This window comes from Mus musculus, chromosome 11 (assembly GCF_000001635.26).
Source record: "Mus musculus strain C57BL/6J chromosome 11, GRCm38.p6 C57BL/6J".
Classification (NCBI taxonomy): Eukaryota; Metazoa; Chordata; class Mammalia; order Rodentia; family Muridae; genus Mus; species Mus musculus.
Window position 1 is genome coordinate 20,643,641 of NC_000077.6, and position 17,095 is coordinate 20,660,735.

The window sequence follows — 17,095 nt, forward strand, 5'->3', positions numbered from 1 at the left end:
CCTTCATTGTCAAGACAGTGAGTACAGTGTGCTCTGGCTTAGTGTAAGATGGCCTGACAAAGACCAGAGGAAATCATGATTCTGAGGTCCTCAGTCTAGCATCCCCTGGAAACTTCAGAAATACAGATTCCTAGTGCTTTAACAGGCCCCCAGCTGAGGCTGGTCCTCACCTAAGTGGGAGAGTGAGGTCACTGTGAGAGCTCACAGGCGGTGTCTCCAGGCTAGAGTGCTCTCTCCCTCTCCTGCTCTCCAGTCAGGACCATATCCGCACACAGAGTTCTCCGCTTCTGCTTCACACTTCCATGCTGGCCCTCTGTCTCTTCATTTGTTCCACTTACTGTTCATTTATTGAGGACCATTTGGTGTCAGGGAGGGTCCCTAAACGGAGAGTGCTGAGGTGAACAAGACAGTGTTGTGCCTTTAGGGGCCTTCCAGTCTGGAGGTAGTTGACAGTCGTGCAAAGGGGGCTGCCAAGCCTGGTCTCAAGCCTATCACTCAAGCTGCAGTCCTCTCACATTTCCTGAGGTGTTAGTTACTCAGGACCTGGAATGGTGGAACCATGGGCAGCAGGTTAAATGTTTTCTGATGCTCTGGAGGAAAGTTGTGCTGACATTTATTACTTTGGGGCATCAGCCTAAAAAAAATATCGTCTCTTTGCTGCTGCTGCTGCTGCTGCTGCTGCTGCTGCTGCTGCTGTGGTTGTGGTTGTTGTGATGGTCTAGAGCCACCTGCTTCTGCCTTCCTGGTGCTAGGATTAAACAGAATGTAGCTTTGGGGCCTTAGGGTCCTTGCCTGATGAGAAGTGGCACACACAGGGATTGTTTTTGTTTGTGTTCTTTTCTTTTAGATTTTAGTTTGCTACAGTTAGTGCTGACTGGATCAATTACACAGAGTACCTACTAGGCTCAGTGTCTGGGCATGTGCCCAGCATGAGTGAGGCTAAGTTTGAACCCAGACCTCAATTTGAGTCCAGAATGTCAGGATTTTGTTCCTAACAATTTTGAAGAGGCCATATTTGATCTCAGATCTTATCGTAAGAGCCAATGATGTTCAATAGAAAAGCAGTTGTTGGTAGTTTTTAGGCTTGGGTAACAGGAGATGTAAGGAAGGAGTCACCTATCTGATTTCCCTGTGTGAGGTGTCTCCAGCCCAGCCATGAGCCCTGGGAAGATCTTTAGGGTTTTGTCTGGAAAGAAGACTTGCTTCTTTGAAAGCTGAGGAGGCGTGTGAGGGAGCTCCAAAGCCCAGGTAGCCCAGGAAGCAAGCTAACCTGACTCTGGAGCCCTTCCACTCCAGAGGGTAACCTTCCCAGGAATCCCTTAATGAGCTCCTGATACTGCTTCTGCAGTCTGCCCTCCTTTGAGGCCTTTGGAAAGGTCACGTGCCTCTCTGACAGTGCTTAAAGAGCATGGTTATTTTTTCAGAGTGTCTGAGGAAAAAGGCTTCCACGGAGCTGGCCACCCTGACCCAGTCGGTCCTGAGCCAAGCTCAAATCCACCAGAAGGAGTGTTTGCTGTTTGCTGTTGCGTTCTTGAAGGGCCTTTACATTATGTCTTGCTTAAGGAGATTGGGGTTATACAAAGCCCCGAGTGAGAGGTGCTGCACGTCACTCTGTGGAGCTGAAGGCAAATGGCAATGCTGCTACCTTTGGCATTCTTTGCCTTGATTTTGTTGCATTTTTATTTTTCTATGTGACTTAGCTAGATTGTGTACATTTTGCAATTTCATTGGTTGCATGGAGCCAATTTTGTTTGCTTCAATACAAAACAGAAAAAAGAAAGAAAGTAAGCCTGTTTTGAGACATACTCCATCAGAGGTCCTTATTTATATACTTGAAAAACACCCAATATTCAATTTGTTTATCTAGTCCTATTCACAGGACTTACTCACAGGGGCCCTTCACCTCCTGTTCAAGGCAACATTACAGATGTCCACAGGTTTTCCTAAAGCACCAGGGTGAGCATGCAGCTCGGACCAGGTGGGTCATTCTAATTGAAGTTAGGTGCTGCTCATGTTGAAGTCAGGAATTCTCTCCAGCGATGCTGTCAGCTGTTGGAATTCTGCTGAATGCCAGATAGATGTGTGTCACGATGGAAGTGCTAGGGACTGAACCCTGAATCTCAGCAATAGCAAGTCTCTGAACCCTGAGTCATCTCTCCAGCCCCTAGGTGTGACCACTATGGAAGTAGCAGTTATCTCTAAAGAAATATGTTATTAGGCCATCAAGATGGTTCAGGAGTACTTGCTGAGAGAACCTCTATGGCTCACTGACCCATGGAGGGAGGATAGAACTAACTGTATCAAGTTGCCCCCTGACCTTCCATATGTACATGCGCATGCACACGCATGCACAAAACCAGCTCAGGATCTCTCCAGGGAGCCCTGTCTGTCCTGGAATGCACAGATCTTCCAACTTCTGACTTGCTGAGTGCTGAGATCAAAGCATGTGCCACTTTGCCCAGCTTAACAAATTAATTTAAAAGAATTTTCAAAAGCAGTGTATTATTGAAAAACTACTATGGTAGTACATCTCTGGTCCTAACGATGATAACCCATCTTGTTGATGCTTATGAAATAAGGGGAAATGGTTTCATACAAGTAATTCCACATTCTTTATAAGTATTAACAGATCTCAAACCGATACTGGCATGGATAGGCTGCAGCTGTCTTCATTTCTCCCATCGGAAGTCAGACATCCTTTATGGGATTGTGTGCCAGAATCTGGCTGCTTTATGGGGTGGACAACATGGCCCCCCTTTAAACAGGGTATTAAAAGAAACTTCTGTGAAGTGTATTCGTTGTGTTGGCCTCCCTTTAGGATCAGATTTGAAATTCAAAAGGCTTGTGAACCACAGGAGGGAGTTCCTGTGGTCTGTAGATGTGGACTGAGCATTCGCGAGGGTTGCAGAGGTGCTACTGTAAGAAACAAGACTGCCCAGCTCCTTTGGAGAGGGCTCACATGGATTTAGGGTGAGTGCTGCAGACAGGGCTAGCAGTGGGCCTGGCTTACTGAGAACCACACTGGGTGGTAGGAAAGCTTTCCTGACTGAGTGGCTAGACAGCAGGCTAACCTGGTTGGGTGTGGTGGTGAGTGGCTGTAAACCCAACACCTGGTAGGTTCCATTAACAAACTCAACCCAAATATTCATATTGAAAGCCTGCCTGGAAATTAAAAAAAAAAAAAAAAAAAAAAAGGAAGAAGAAAGAAAGAAAGAAAGAAAGAAAGAAAGAAGAAGAAGAAAGACAAGAAATCATGAGACAAAGGCTGGTTCTGAGAGGTTTTCATAGCAGAAGTTCCGAAACGGGGACAGTAACTGGAGGCTAGGGAGGATTGCTGTTCTGAAAGAGAACTCCATCCAGACAGACAGCAGTTCTCACAAAGGGACCTCATCAGATTTCTCAGGGTCTGAGATAGAGTCCCTTAGGTCTTTCAAATACCCAGGCATCTCTGAGGTCATAGTAGGTGTTTGTTATGACATGTGCCCCGTGCCCCGGTAGCAGGGCCTACAATCAGAGCAGGTTCCTTTTGTCCTGAAGCAGTTTATCCAATCACAGCTGAGGCTGGGAAACTAAGCCGAGCGGAACCCCAGGCCAGGAACCATTTGAAAGGCAGTGTCAGCTCAGCCTCTGTGGATACCCGACAGGCAAGAAGGCTTTGTGCACGTGAGGAAGGAAGAAACATTTTGAGAGTACACACGGTTCTACCAGAATTGTGTGTGTTCTCCTTCTCTAACTTGATGCTTTCGCTGACTTGAGTTGTGTTCAAGCTGTAATTTATAACACCTCTGTCTGTTGAGGTCATGCATTGTATGTTCTTAAGCTTTAAAAATAAACCCATTTGGGGGAGGGAAATTGAACCCGTGTGATAATGTTAGGCATGCAAACGCATGAGCTGAGAAAGTAAAAATCATGGTTTCCATGGTAACTCCTAACTTCTCTGAGTTGTGTTGTATACTTAACTCACACAGTACATTGGCCAGGATTACCTAGTGATAAAAATTGCTCTGCAGGCATGCAAGGGTGGACATCCTACTTCTCTGTGGACAGGGTTTTCCTGACTAAGCCCACCTGCTGCTCCTCTCCCTAACCTAAGTCAGAATCTTCACGGTGGAAATTTGCCTTCATGTGATTCATGCTACTTTCTGTCTTTCTCCTTTGTAGATATATGTTGGGTAAAGGAGGAAAACGGAAGTTTGATGAGCATGAAGATGGGCTGGAAGGCAAAATCGTGTCCCCCTCCGACGGTCCATCCAGGGTGTCTTACACCTTACAGCGCCAGACTATCTTCAACATTTCCCTTATGAAACTGTATAACCACAGGCCTCTGACAGAGCCCAGCTTGCAGAAGACTGTCTTAATTAACAACATGTTGAGGCGGATCCAGGAGGAACTCAAGCAGGAAGGCAGCCTGAGGCCTGCATTCACCCCCTCTTCCCAGCCGAGCAACTCACTGAGCGACAGCTACCAGGAGGCCCCGCCTCCTGCTCCTCACCCCTGTGACCTCGGAAGCACTACACCCTTGGAGGCCTGCCTCACCCCTGCCTCCCTGCTCGAGGACGACAACGATGACACTTTTTGCACTTTGCAGGCTGTGCACCCTGCAGCTCCCACTAGACTCTCTTCTGCAGCCCTCCCAGCAGAGAAGGACAGCTTCTCCTCCGCCTTGGATGAGATCGAGGAGCTCTGTCCCACATCTACCTCCACAGAGGCTGCCCACACAGCAGCCCCTGAGGGCCCGAAAGGAACCTCCAGTGAGTCCAGTGTCCAGAAACCTGAGGGGCCCGAGGAAGGCCGCACAGATGACTCACGATTCATGGACTCTCTGCCTGGGAATTTTGAAATAACAACGTCCACGGGTTTCCTGACAGACTTGACCCTGGATGACATCTTGTTTGCTGACATTGATACATCCATGTACGATTTTGACCCCTGCACATCTGCATCGGGGACAGCCTCAAAGATGGCCCCTGTGTCAGCTGATGACCTCCTCAAGACCCTGGCTCCTTACAGCAATCAGCCTGTTGCCCCAAGTCAGCCTTTCAAAATGGATCTCACGGAGCTGGACCACATCATGGAGGTGCTTGTTGGCTCCTGAGACCTGGGCCCACGTGACTGCGCCCAGCCAGGCTCTGCACCCTTGCAGCCCCGACAGTTTCTCCGCACTGTGCATGGACCCTTGCTTGCCTTTTTCAGAGAAAAAGAAAATTTTACAAAAGGATCACACTAGTATTTTCTTCAAGCAGAGTTGGAGTGCCTTCATTCGAGTATGCCCACTTGTAACACACTCTTCTGAGTGGGTTCCTCAGAGCCCTGCTGCCCTGGCGTAGGAGAGAAGACATTTGAAGACTGTGTTGCTAATGTTGAAAGGTGAACAGGAACAGTTCAAGTGAAGCACAAGGATTAAGTTGGAAAAGCTGTAAATTGCATGTGCATATTTGTCTATTTTTTCTATAAGTTTTATTGCAAGAGGTAAAAAAAAAAAAGAATATATATCTATATTATTTGGATAATCTCAGTACCTTTTCTGGCGTTTTGCCCTGTGTAAGTTGACTTGGCAATTCAGCCTTTTTAGAGGCATTAACTACTCGTAAGTGTTGCATTTACATGGCTGTTTAGAAAACTGCTGCCCAAATTTATTTTATATTTTTGTACAGATTCTGCAGTTTATGATATTGTTTTTCTAAACACAAATGCTGTTTATACCTATGAAATAGCTATTTTGATAGGATTTGCTCACATAGTTCCTGCAAACATGAGATGTACAAGTTGCACTTGTACTTTTATAGGACTTGTAATGTTTTATATGTGTGTGGTGCAAGAGAGAACTGGATCACGTCAGTCTGCAGTTGATGTCCCCACTGCAAATACACACAGCGCTTTCATAAAGGGCCAGGTGATCTGACACCCAAATTTCACAAGCACCAGCCCCTGGCACGGTCACCCGCCAGCACTGTGACTTCCAAAGCCAGAGCCCTGTCTGCTCATCAAACATGCATTAAGCAGTTGGCGGGGAGATGGCTGTGTTTCTTGGGGTAGGGAGGGCGGAGTTGATGTGGCAGGCTCCTTAGCTCCCTCTTTTGAACAGAGGCTGCATCATCTTATTTAAGAGTGGACTCAGCAGGGTGTGGTGGCACACCCCTGTAATTCCAGCATTTGGGAGGCAGGGGCAGGCAGATTTTTGTGAGTTCCAGTCCAGCCAGAACTATACAGTGAGAAAACCCTGTCTCAAGGTGGGGGTGGGGAGGGAGGGGGAACAGGGGGATAAAAAACAAAACAAAACTGTATTTATGCCAAGTTGCTATTTTAATTGTTTTTATTTTAAATTTTTGAAATGAAAACCCCAGTCTTTGTCTTTTGGCATAGCTTTTATGACGAGACCACAATTTTACACAACAAAATTTTACAACAAGCAACTGACCTTTTGCTGGAGGTGAGCCCCACTTCAGTACTTAGTTCCCCAGAAGGCATCCATCGTGTTGCTGAGCTGCCTCTCCCATGTCCTTTCCCTGGAGCTTTTGTTCCCTCTGTTGCTAAGAGCTGCAAATGGCATCTTTCTGATCAGCACAGTGAGCTAGCTCTGCGCACCTCCGCCAGCCGGGACGCGCTCGCTCGCTCTCCTGACATCTGTGACTAGAGCCGCAGTCCACCGCCTTATGTCATGGTGTCCAATCTGGTTGCTTTCCTTAATTAACTGCTAATTTAACTACACTTTACAAAGCTGTTATTCCCAAATACATAGAGAGGAATTTCTATGCACGTCTCTGGCCTTCCCCTACCCCCATGTGCTAGCCCCTCCAGCGGCTCTTTCTTTAGTGATCCCCCCAACACGTGCACTCATGAGATGCAGTCGTTTGTTTTAGTGTATCAGGCCTGTTGCTGAAACCGCCTTTCTGTTTCATGGCTCGCTCTTGCAGTGTGGTATTTGAGCTGTTGAGTGCAGGTTACAACCTATATGGCTTCTTTAGAAATAACTTTTATATTTATTTAAAAAAACTTAAATTATGGGATTTTGTTTTTGTTTTTGGTTGTCTTTGTTGGTCATTTGTCAATATACAGTCACCAACCAACTCTGCTCACTTCTTGCCATGGATAAAATGGGCCTTTCTGGCCAATTAAAAAGATAAATTTTATAAATGGCACTTTAAAACAAGCCATAAATAGATTTATTTTTATAATGCACATGGCAAGCAAATGCATTTGTGATGAAGGAACTGCTCATCCAAGCAGAAGATTTGTGGATGGTGCGATTAATATCTTTTTACCTTTTCTTCACTGGAATGTGTCTGACAGGCTGACTGTCAGCTCTGGAGCAGCGGGAGGCTGATCCAGCTGTGCTCCTACAGGCACCTCCAGCCTTTCACCAGCCCCTTCACGCGTGTGTCTCCTTTCTTGTAGGGCAGGGACCACACGTAGGGGAGGTTGTCATGCACACTTGCAAGTGTCTCTGTGCCTGTCCATCTTAAGAACTTGTCTGTCTTGTAGAGAGCAGGTCTGCCCGTACTCTGTGTGTTTTAGAACTGGAGGATCCTGTGAACTGGCCACATGCCACACACATCTGCATACATGTGCATATACAGTAGTGTTGATGATTCCCAGCAAAAATGGCACAAAGCAGTTGATTGCCATTGTCAAAAACTGATTTACAGTAACTTAGAACAACTGTACTTTTGTTGGATTAGCAAATCATGTGTTTAAACAATCCCATATGTTGGGCAACAGTTCAAATAAGCACAGAGAAGCATTGCCCAAACTTGGTTCTCAAACTCTAGTGCATTTGTAAGGCTGGGCTTCAAAATCAAAACACCCACCCCCAACACCGGCAGGCAGAGTGCTAATTCCTGAAACATCCATGGGAAGCCAATGGCCCTGTTTTCAGGAAGAGCAAGCCCACCAAGAGTTAAGACTGTCTTTGTGTCCTATTTATACTAAGCCATGTCCCAACAGGGAAGAGTTTGGAACCAGAGTGAGAGCTCCCAGTCCCAGTTTGAGTGGGGGAATGTGCTTCTAGACGCTTCCTGGCAGTAGTGGCTCACCTTCACAAAGACAGTCTTGTGGCATCCGAGCCAGGCAGACAGCCTGGGGTGCCTGGGCCTGACAAGCTTGTTGACAATGACGTGCAATGACGTGACAAGGTGAGAGCAGAATCCTGAGAGACTTAAAGGGATGGTTTTCCCCATAAGTTATTTATTCTTTTTTTTTTTCTGTGTAAATATATTTATTTTATTGTGGCACTCTAATAACATCCTGGTGGTATGGTGCAGAATGTATGGTAGGAATGTATTTCTTGTAGGGATGTAGATCTGTGTGTATTAAAAGGGGGAGCCAAGCCAGCCCCCACCTGTCTCTTCATCAGATACAGTCCACATTCATTTTTAACTCTCATCTCCAATATGGGTCTATTTAAAATATGCAAAAAGGTATGGATGAGGAATGTTTTAATACCTCCAAATTTTTAAAAAAATCAAGCATAAAAGAGTTGATAATTTTTTAAAGTTTTCTTAGTAGCACTTTCTCTTGATGACAGAAGGGCAACACATAGGCACCCACCTTCATACCAAAGGGTGAGAAATGGCCACAGCCTCCTACACCACTCCAGTGTCTTTAGCAATTGAGCTTTCTATCGCCATAGCCCCAACCATCCTGAGGTCAATCAAGGAAAATTTCTTTACGACGTAAGCTCCAAAGAGCCAAAGTATCAACTCACGGATCATTTTTAAAGCCTAAATTTCTTACCACCTTTGCAGTAAACAATGAATTATGAACACTGCAAGGGCAGCCTTCTTAAATGACAGACACAAAGACTGCTTGTGCAGCAATCGCTACTCTACTCTCTGAATTGTCTTAATTGTGAAACCTTGCTCTTACAGATTGAACCTTTTTACATTTCTGAAAATAGCAGAAAGAGCATATTTGACTTGTCCTAGCTGTAAGTGGTTGGTTCTTGTTGCTGCCCGGCCCCTGGATGCCAGCAGGGTGTGCATCCGCCCGTGTGCAACTGTCTCCAGTGCTTCCAAGGGTGACTCTACATGGCTCTTGGCCAGGATCAAACGCTCTTGCAGACAAAGCCAGTATAGATTTTAGACTTCTTTTGGGGAATTTGGGAGAGAAGAGTAGTCCATATGTACAGCTAAAGTGGTGACAGTGTACATGGGGACGTGTTGGTGCGTGGGTTTTGAGGAAGGACGTGTGACCTTTCCCCACAGACCTGAGAGCTGTGCCTTTTCTATGCAATATTACAGACGTCACATCAGAACCCAGAGGGCTGTGTTCAATATAGATTCATTCAGGCTGTATTCTAAACAATTGGACAGATTAAATGTACATGGAAATGAGCAGTCTTTTGTAGTTTTATATTATACAATAAACAGTTAAAAGATGAAACATGCTCACAGTTTTCTTGTGACTAGAGTACCGCCAGCTCGTGTCATGACGGGTCCCATTAAGGTGGGTGCAGTATGCTCCACCCATGCTAGTCCTTGGGTATCCTCAGCCTTCTTAGTCTCTGAAGCCACCATCCCCTCCTGCTCTCCCAGCCTTCTCCAGCCCTTGGCTTCCTTTTCCTTCTCTGACAAAGCTCTCTCCACACATCATTTTTACCAGGATTTTCCCAGAACTTTTACCACTTACCTAAGATGATGCCCGCCCCCCGCTCTGCCCCCCCCCCCAGCATCACAACTGTGGTAGCCCCTGCCTCTGTTGGGCTTTAGTTGAAATTCTAGGGCTACCAGAATTTGTTGTCCAATAGCAGTGTGCCCCTCCACTGGCCATTTTCCATAGGACCTGGCCTTCTCCAGTCAGCCATTTGGCCCACTCAGGTTTAGCTCAGCTGCCAGGCAGTAAGCCTGCCCCTCAGTTTAGCATTTTTGTCCTCTCACACCTTCCCGTCTCTACGTCCCTTGACTTAGACCCTCTTGTCCTCAACTGCCTCTTGTGTCAGTGTGCCACCAATCTTGTCCTTGTGGCTTCGGTACCACGTGTTGTGCCAGTCAGGACCACCCTACCATCTTCAGGGACTAATTGGGGTGGGGATGTCCAGGCACTCCGTGACAACTAGCCTGTGAAGCTATAGAGGTGGATATGAGAGAATGGAAAATAAGTCCTCTGTTAAATCTGCTTTGGAACGTGGAGGATTCCAGTACCCCAGAATGTGACTCCTTAAGTAACAGTCTTTAGCTAAGCGAGATGAGCCATGCAGGCATGGAGACGCCATATGGAAACAAACAAGTGCAGAGGTGAGGACAGCATTTCTACAGGTCAAGGTACAACGGAGATGGCCAGCAAGCCACTACCTGTGACACAAGCAAGGAAGCCTGCCTTAAAGCCTTCAGTGGAACAACCTGCTACTGTGCTGATCTTGAATTTCTAGCTTCTCTTGTTGAGGCTTCCTGGGTTGGTTCCTTTGCCATGGAAGGCCTGGCCAAGTTCCACAGGGCAGATATCAGGAGGTTCAGTGGGTACCTCTCAAGGCAGCTGGGAACCAGGGTCTCCCATTCATATCGAACATAATGAGCATTTGCTATTGATTAGTGTTGTAACTTTGATAAGCATTTAAGCCTCCAGATTTACAAGGACAAGATCAGCCTTAGCCCCTAAAACCCCTTGAAGCCATTGGCAGGACCACAACTATGTCTACACTGAGAAGGGGCAGGCATCGGGGAATGGTGGGAAGGTTGAGAGGTTTGAGCTCTACCCTGGACACATGAGGGCCCCTATCTTTAAAAACAGAAAAACAGAGGCAGGGTCGGCAGTTCACACTACAGAATGAGAAAGAAGGCTTGCTCCGGGGTTCCTGCTCCTCATCTGCACAGCTCCCTCTCGGGGACACACCAGCACCCTGCCTCTGCCCTTGCTCCCACACTCTGGTGCAGAACAGCCTCATTTCAAGGCCAACCTCAAATGCCTGTCCATGAATCCGTCTCCGCATCCTCCTCATAAGAGCCCATCCTGTCCTCAACTCTTTCAGGGCTCCAGACTTTGCAAGAACAAATTCTGTCCTGGCTTCACCTGAGCTGCACACAGGTTTTCTTTGCAACACTACAGTTCTGAAGAACAGGAACCCTGGGATTTCGTCTTCTCCAGACGTCGTCACGTCACACCCCCACAAACTATACACTGCCAGTGTTAATAAGCAGTAGAGTGGCCCCAGACAATGGCCGTGCTTACTTAGGTATGCGTCCCTAGGGCTGATGTCTGACTCCATAGTACAGCTGAGCAGGTACAGTTGTACTGACTCTTAGTTCAAAGGAGTTGCCATTTGGCCCTTTACAGAGACACATTGCCAAAGTGATACTGCAACCCACACAATCCTTAAGATAGTGTTGGCGCAAACAAGGCAGACAGGCTTTCAGTAAGGTGGACGTTTACCCCTAAAGAGATTAATTGGCTTGGGTGTCCAGGGAGCCCCAGTGTACCAGAGTGCTGGAGAGGAGGGAACAGGGTTAACAGCCAAGCCACATAGGAGGGGGATATCTTCAGAAAGCTCTAGGCCTATGAGGGGTCTGGTCTTCTGCTCTAAGGAGCCTGATTATGGCTTCAGAGGAGTAGCATTCAGCTTGGCTCATTAGAAGACCCTTTGTCACCAACCCCAAGCCTGCTCCTCTCTTTCTCTCCAGCCCTAAATAAGTTTGGTTTTGTGTGTATGGAAACCGGTTGTTATCCCAGCTGGTCTCAAACACCTGCATGTAAGTGCTTCTGTCTTGGCCACCTGAGTTGCTGAGGCTATAGTTTCTCTCCAGTCTTTTTAGCACAGCATATCTTGCCTATAGTTTGGAGACCTGAAAACTCTTCCCCGGGTCTGGGATGGGTTGGGGGGAGGTGTGCCCCTCCTGACATACCTACATCACTACCTTAAGGTATGGAGAGGAGCAGCCAGTAGGACCAGCAGTTAGCCAGTAGGGAGAACTTTCTGTGACTGAGCACTCTGGGTGTTCTCAGACTCCCTTACTTTGGCAATGTGACTTGAGGTTAGTAACTTATTGGGAGCAAGATGAGGCTGGCTATCTGGCCTCTCCTTGTTTGTTATCACAGTGGGAGGGCTGGTCTTGGACTGCAGACCAAAAGGATTTGAAAAAAACTCTTGAAGGCCCTAAGGTGCCACCCTTGGAGGCATCTGGGATGGCTTGTCCTGTGCACGACAGGATCAGACAGCACATGGTGACATTGTCCCTGGAGCTGGGAACCCTCTCTGCAGCAGTCTGGCTGTCTCAGCCCCATAGTGCTACAGACTTCCCCCGCCTCCCAGGCAGGGCCAAGCTGCCAGCTGCCTGCAAGGCTTATTGTTCAGCAGTGACAAGAAATGGCTGCAGAGCACAAGCTGGAGAAAGGCTGGAGGCAAAGTGGGGGAGGGGTGGTAGGCTGAGGAAGCTCTCAATGCCCCTAGCACAAGCCTGTGTTCCTGGGAGAAGTCTGAGAGGAACCCAACCTTAGGGAGTCAGGCCCCTCCCTCCTCGGCCCGACAGGCTTGTCTTTCAGATGTGGGAAGTGTGTCGCCCCGTTTCTGCACCCAAGCAGAGGAGAAGGCTGCCTCGGGATTCAGCTGAGTGGCTGAAGACAGAGCCATGTGGCCTGCACTTTGGCAGGCTGAGGCAAGTCAGCCCGATCCATGCTCCCCTTGCAGTTGGGTCTGGAGAGGGTCCAGAGATGAGAACAGTTTCTGATGTGTGCACAGCTACCAAGTGTTTTCCAGACAGCTGTGAGTGTGCCGATTTGGGGGGTGTGTGGCCTGCAGCACTAGCGGGTGCTTCAGTCATGCCCATCCCTGCTGAAGGCTTGGGGAGACTTGGAGAGGTTGAGCCATGAAAACCTTGGGATCAGCAGCCGGCCATAGGAGGAAGTCTCTGCAACCGAAATCACCAGGGACCAAAGCCACTGGGAGAGGCGAATCTAGCGTCTCTACCTACCGAGGAGAATCTCCCTCCCATAGCCCCAGACATATGCCGACCCACCGTGGAGGGGATGACTGATGTAGTCACAGAGCCAGCGCCCACTGGGAGCCAAACCCTTGGTCTTGCCAGACCAGTCCTGATAAAGGGGAAACCTCGTCCTCCCATCTTTCTCTCTCTCACCTCTTTCCTCTTCGTCAGCCCCCCTTCATCCTGCATGCCTACTTGAAGTTGAATTTGGTTGGCACACAGACTCTGGCTTGTCCTCTGCATCATGGGGCCTTTGTCTGGGGGCTGGTCGGCTGGGCGTCCGCTCTGGGCTCGGAGACACTGGTGCTGCATTCTGTAGAGGGTCAGGCCCAGGATGGGGGAGGGATTCTGATCAGTCAGCAGCTGGGACTAGGGTTCCTTTGGAGGCAGGGTGTGTGCCTGCTCTGAGCAGCCCGGCACCCCAGCGGGCACCCCAGTGGCGAGGAAGAAATGCAGACCAGCTCCTCTGAGTACCGCCTCCCCAAGAGTCATCTCTGCGATACCCCAGCGGCCAGCCGGAAACGCAGAACCACGAGGGTGGGCAAAGCTATGTCTGGAAAGCATTTCTGTCTCAGATCACCGTCTTACTGAGGTTTTTTAAAAAGGAAAACCCCGGGTCCAGAAAGGTTTAGGTAAGGCAGCACAGCTGGCTCAAGAAGACATCTGAGTGTGCTGCAAGGCCCTTTCTGCACATTTGGGAACACACTGCTTTGCCTTCCAGGGGCCACAGGTCACGTAAGGCAATATTGTGGACTTGTCACCAAGCAGAAATCCCTGGCTGGCTTCAGCCTGGCTCAGAAGAGACGGAGGGAATAGTCTCTGAGCTGGTTAGTTTTTGTCAACTTGACACAAACCTAGATGACTTGAATTGTTTCCATCAAATTGACCTGTGGCCATGTCTGTGGAACATTTCCTTGAGTGCTTGATCGATGTGGGAGAGCCCACCCACTGTGGGCAAACCAGGGGAAGCAAGCCAGTAAGTGGCCTTCCGGTTTCCCAGTGGCTGCTGCTTCAGTTCCTGCCTTGAGTTCTTGCTCCGGCTTCCCTGGACCATGGAACATGATCTGGGAGTCAAATTAGCCTTTTCTTCCCCTGGTTGCTTTGGTTTGTATTTTATCACAACAGCAAAGCAAAGTAGGACAGAAATGGGTACCAGGTGAGGGATGTTGTATTGACATTTTTTTTTTCTGCCGTTTTGAGGAGATTATGGTGGCATTTGGAACTTTGGGCAGGAAAAGCCATCGAGTGAGTGCTCAGAATTTAATGAGATGTTTTGTAGGAGCTTGGAAGATAAGAATGCTGAGCAAGGGCTAGAGAGATGGCTCAGCGGTTAGGAGCACCGGCTGCTCTTCTGTGGGTCCTGAGTTCAAATCCCAGCAACCACATGATGGCTCACAACCATCCGTAATGAGATCTGACGCCCTCTCTTGAGTGTCTGAAGACAGCTACAGTGTACTTACATAGAATAAATAAAAATCTTTTTAAAATTTTTTGAAAAGAAGAATGCTTTGAGCAAACCGGTGGGGATCTGGCTTGGGACGTTTCTGAGGGAAATCTGAGAGTCACTTAAAGGCTCTCAGTAGAATATGATCTATTTGAATTCAGGATCTATGGTTTCTGGTAAGCTGGGATGGAAGAATCAGTTTCGACTAAGAAGAAACCAGCATGGTTTGAGATGTAACAATCTGGGAGGATTTCCTCAGAGTCAGCAGCGCACAGAGGCCGAGCTGCAGAAGACGCCAGGGCTGAGGCTCAACCTGCCGGCCACACTTGGTAGTGTGTAAGAATCCCCCGAATGTTAACTGGTTTTGGCTGCATGAAAGCTACAGAATAAAGGGTTATAAAGAACAGCTGTGAGAAGCTAGGAGCAAGCAGCCATTGGTGAAGGCATAGCCTTGGGAGTAATGGAATCCCCAGGGACTGAAAGGGCCATGGAAGGAAGCCAAGACTTGACCTCAGGTGGCGTGGCTGGAGTCCCTGTAGAGAGACCAGTAAATGTGCAGCCTCAGGTGCAATACAGACCCCAGCATATGGGAGATGCCAGGACCAGAGGGGATGAGCAGGTGTAGAGGGAAGCCAGTCTGAGCCTACCATACAAGCTGTGTATGGCAGAGGTGGCAGAGAAGTGGGATTGTCCAAGCCCCGTGGAGCCTAAAGGATCGTGAGTGACTGAGTTCTATATGCTACACACTACTACATCACTATTAGATTTGGTTTTACTTTGATGTGATTGTAACTGCCCTGGTTCTTCCTTCTTGGAACAGGAAAATAACTTGTTTTATGATTCTACAGGAACTCAAAGGTAAGAGACTTTTAACTTTGGAATTTGTTAAAGATCTTAAAGTCATGTTTTATGTTGTGATGGTAGCGCAAGGTCTTGGGGATAAACAAGAAAGGAGAGGTTATGGTTTAACAGTGACGTGTTTTTGTGTCAAGCTAAGAAGGGGTCAAAAGCGCTGCCTGGGGTTTTTGTCTTTTTGACATAAAACGACATATCTAAGAAGAGGGGATCCCATTTGGGGAAAAAACTCCCCCAGACAGGCCTGGGAGCATGTCTGTGGGACTTTTTATTTTTATTGCTGATTGATGTGGGAGAGCCCAGACCACTGTGGGTTGTCCTGTCTTTGGGTAGATGGCCTGGGCTGTATAAGAAAGGAAGCTGAGAAAGCCAGGAAAAGCAAGGCAGTCAGTGAGCTGCCTTCCTCTGGTGGCGGCTGCTTCATTTTCTGCCTTCCATTCCGCCTTGGCTTCCCTCCAGGATGCACTGCGATCTGGAAGTATAAGCCAAAGAAATCCTTTTCCCCCATAATTGCTTTTGGTCTGATTTTTTTCCCCCCACATAGCAACAGAGAAGCAAAGTACAACAGGTTCTAGTGTCTGTACCCTGGTGTCTGTACCCCTGACCTGACAGCCCCTCAGCTTGGCCACTGGGAAGAAGAGGTGGGGCAGCCCTGTCTGGGCAGCCACAGCCTTGCCCCTGGCTGGCTTTCTTTGCTCCCTCTCTTTCCTCCTTTGTACTTTCTCTCCGTCTCTGCCTCCTACCCAGCCCTCTTCTCTATAAGATGGGTGACGTTTGGCCTAGAACTCCTAAACACAAGTTTGCCTAGTTCTGCCTTCCAAGTGCTAGGCTTGTTATGCTGGCTGCTTTATTTTATTTTACTTTTTTAATGTTATCTGTATGAGTGTTTTGCTCATGTGTATGTAAGTGTGCCACGTGTGTGCAGTGTGTGAGGAACCCTGAGGACAGCACCGAATCCTGTAGAACTAGAGTTGCAGATGATCGTGAGCTGTCACGTGGGTGCTGGGAACTGAACCCAGGTCCTCTGCAAAAGCAAGCAGCCATCTCCTTCTTCATTCCGTCTTTCTTTCTTTCTTCCTTCCTTCCTTCCTTTCTTTCTTTTTCTTTTTCTTTTTTTTTTTTTTTTTTTTTTTGAGACATGGGCTCACATGGTAGCCCAGGCTAACCTAACCTGGAGCTCACTCTGAATCTCGGGCTAGCCTGGAGTTTACAGCAGTCCTCCAATCTCTGCTTGCCAAGAGCCAGGACTTCAGGTATATGTCACATGTGTCTAGCTGATTTATTCAGCTAACCCTAAGCTCAGCCCCTTGTGTTCCCAGGGGTAGGAGGTGGCATGAGGTGGCACTGCTATTCCCTTAAAGCCATATCTCTTGGGTCATCTTTACCCTGACCCTACTCGTGAAAGGACGTCATCCCACCAGGAAATGCAACACCGTGGACTTCCCATTCCCTGCATGGCAGCTCTCAGCAGATTTCCTCCTCCCAGGGAGAGTCCTGGTTCCAAACCTTATTTGGACACAGGTGAAGTTTAGGGGGTGTCGCCCAGTGATGTAGAGGCTTGCCTAGCATGCCTGAGGGCTTGAGATCTCCCCAGGCCCCAAAGAAAGGAAGAGAAGGGGAGGGGCAATGAGGGGCAGTGAGGGGGGAAGGGGCAGCAAAGAGGGAGGGGCCGTGAAGGGGGTCTGGCCAGAAGGATTTGTGTCGCTGCAGCTCCTCCTTTGAGTGGTTGAGGACTCTTGAGAGAACTTTGAGTGGTTGAGGACTCTTGAGAACTCTGGAGTTCTTCAAGCCTGGAAACTTACTAGGCCATGTTGGTCCAGCCCCAGGCCTGAAAACCAAATATTAGATTCTGCTTCTCCTGTGCTCTAAGAACCACCCCCCTCCC

At 48.2% G+C, this 17,095-nt stretch overlaps 1 protein-coding gene across 4 annotated transcripts in view; it reads left to right on the forward strand.

The window, feature by feature from the left end:
• The window catches only part of Sertad2 (SERTA domain containing 2), a 109,858-nt gene extending 100,475 nt beyond the window's left edge, over nucleotides 1-9,383 (forward strand). For 3 of the 4 annotated variants that reach the window (NM_001362867.1, NM_021372.3, NM_001038625.1), the window contains one exon: nucleotides 4,162-9,383. In NM_001362867.1, the coding sequence (NP_001349796.1) occupies nucleotides 4,162-5,095 (934 nt within the window). In that variant the 3' untranslated portion in view covers nucleotides 5,096-9,383. Of the gene's footprint in view, nucleotides 1-3,406; nucleotides 3,713-4,161 lie in introns of those variants that run through there. The other variant, XM_006514766.4, reaches the window with a different exon arrangement.
• The last annotated feature ends 7,712 nt before the right edge of the window (nucleotides 9,384-17,095 follow it).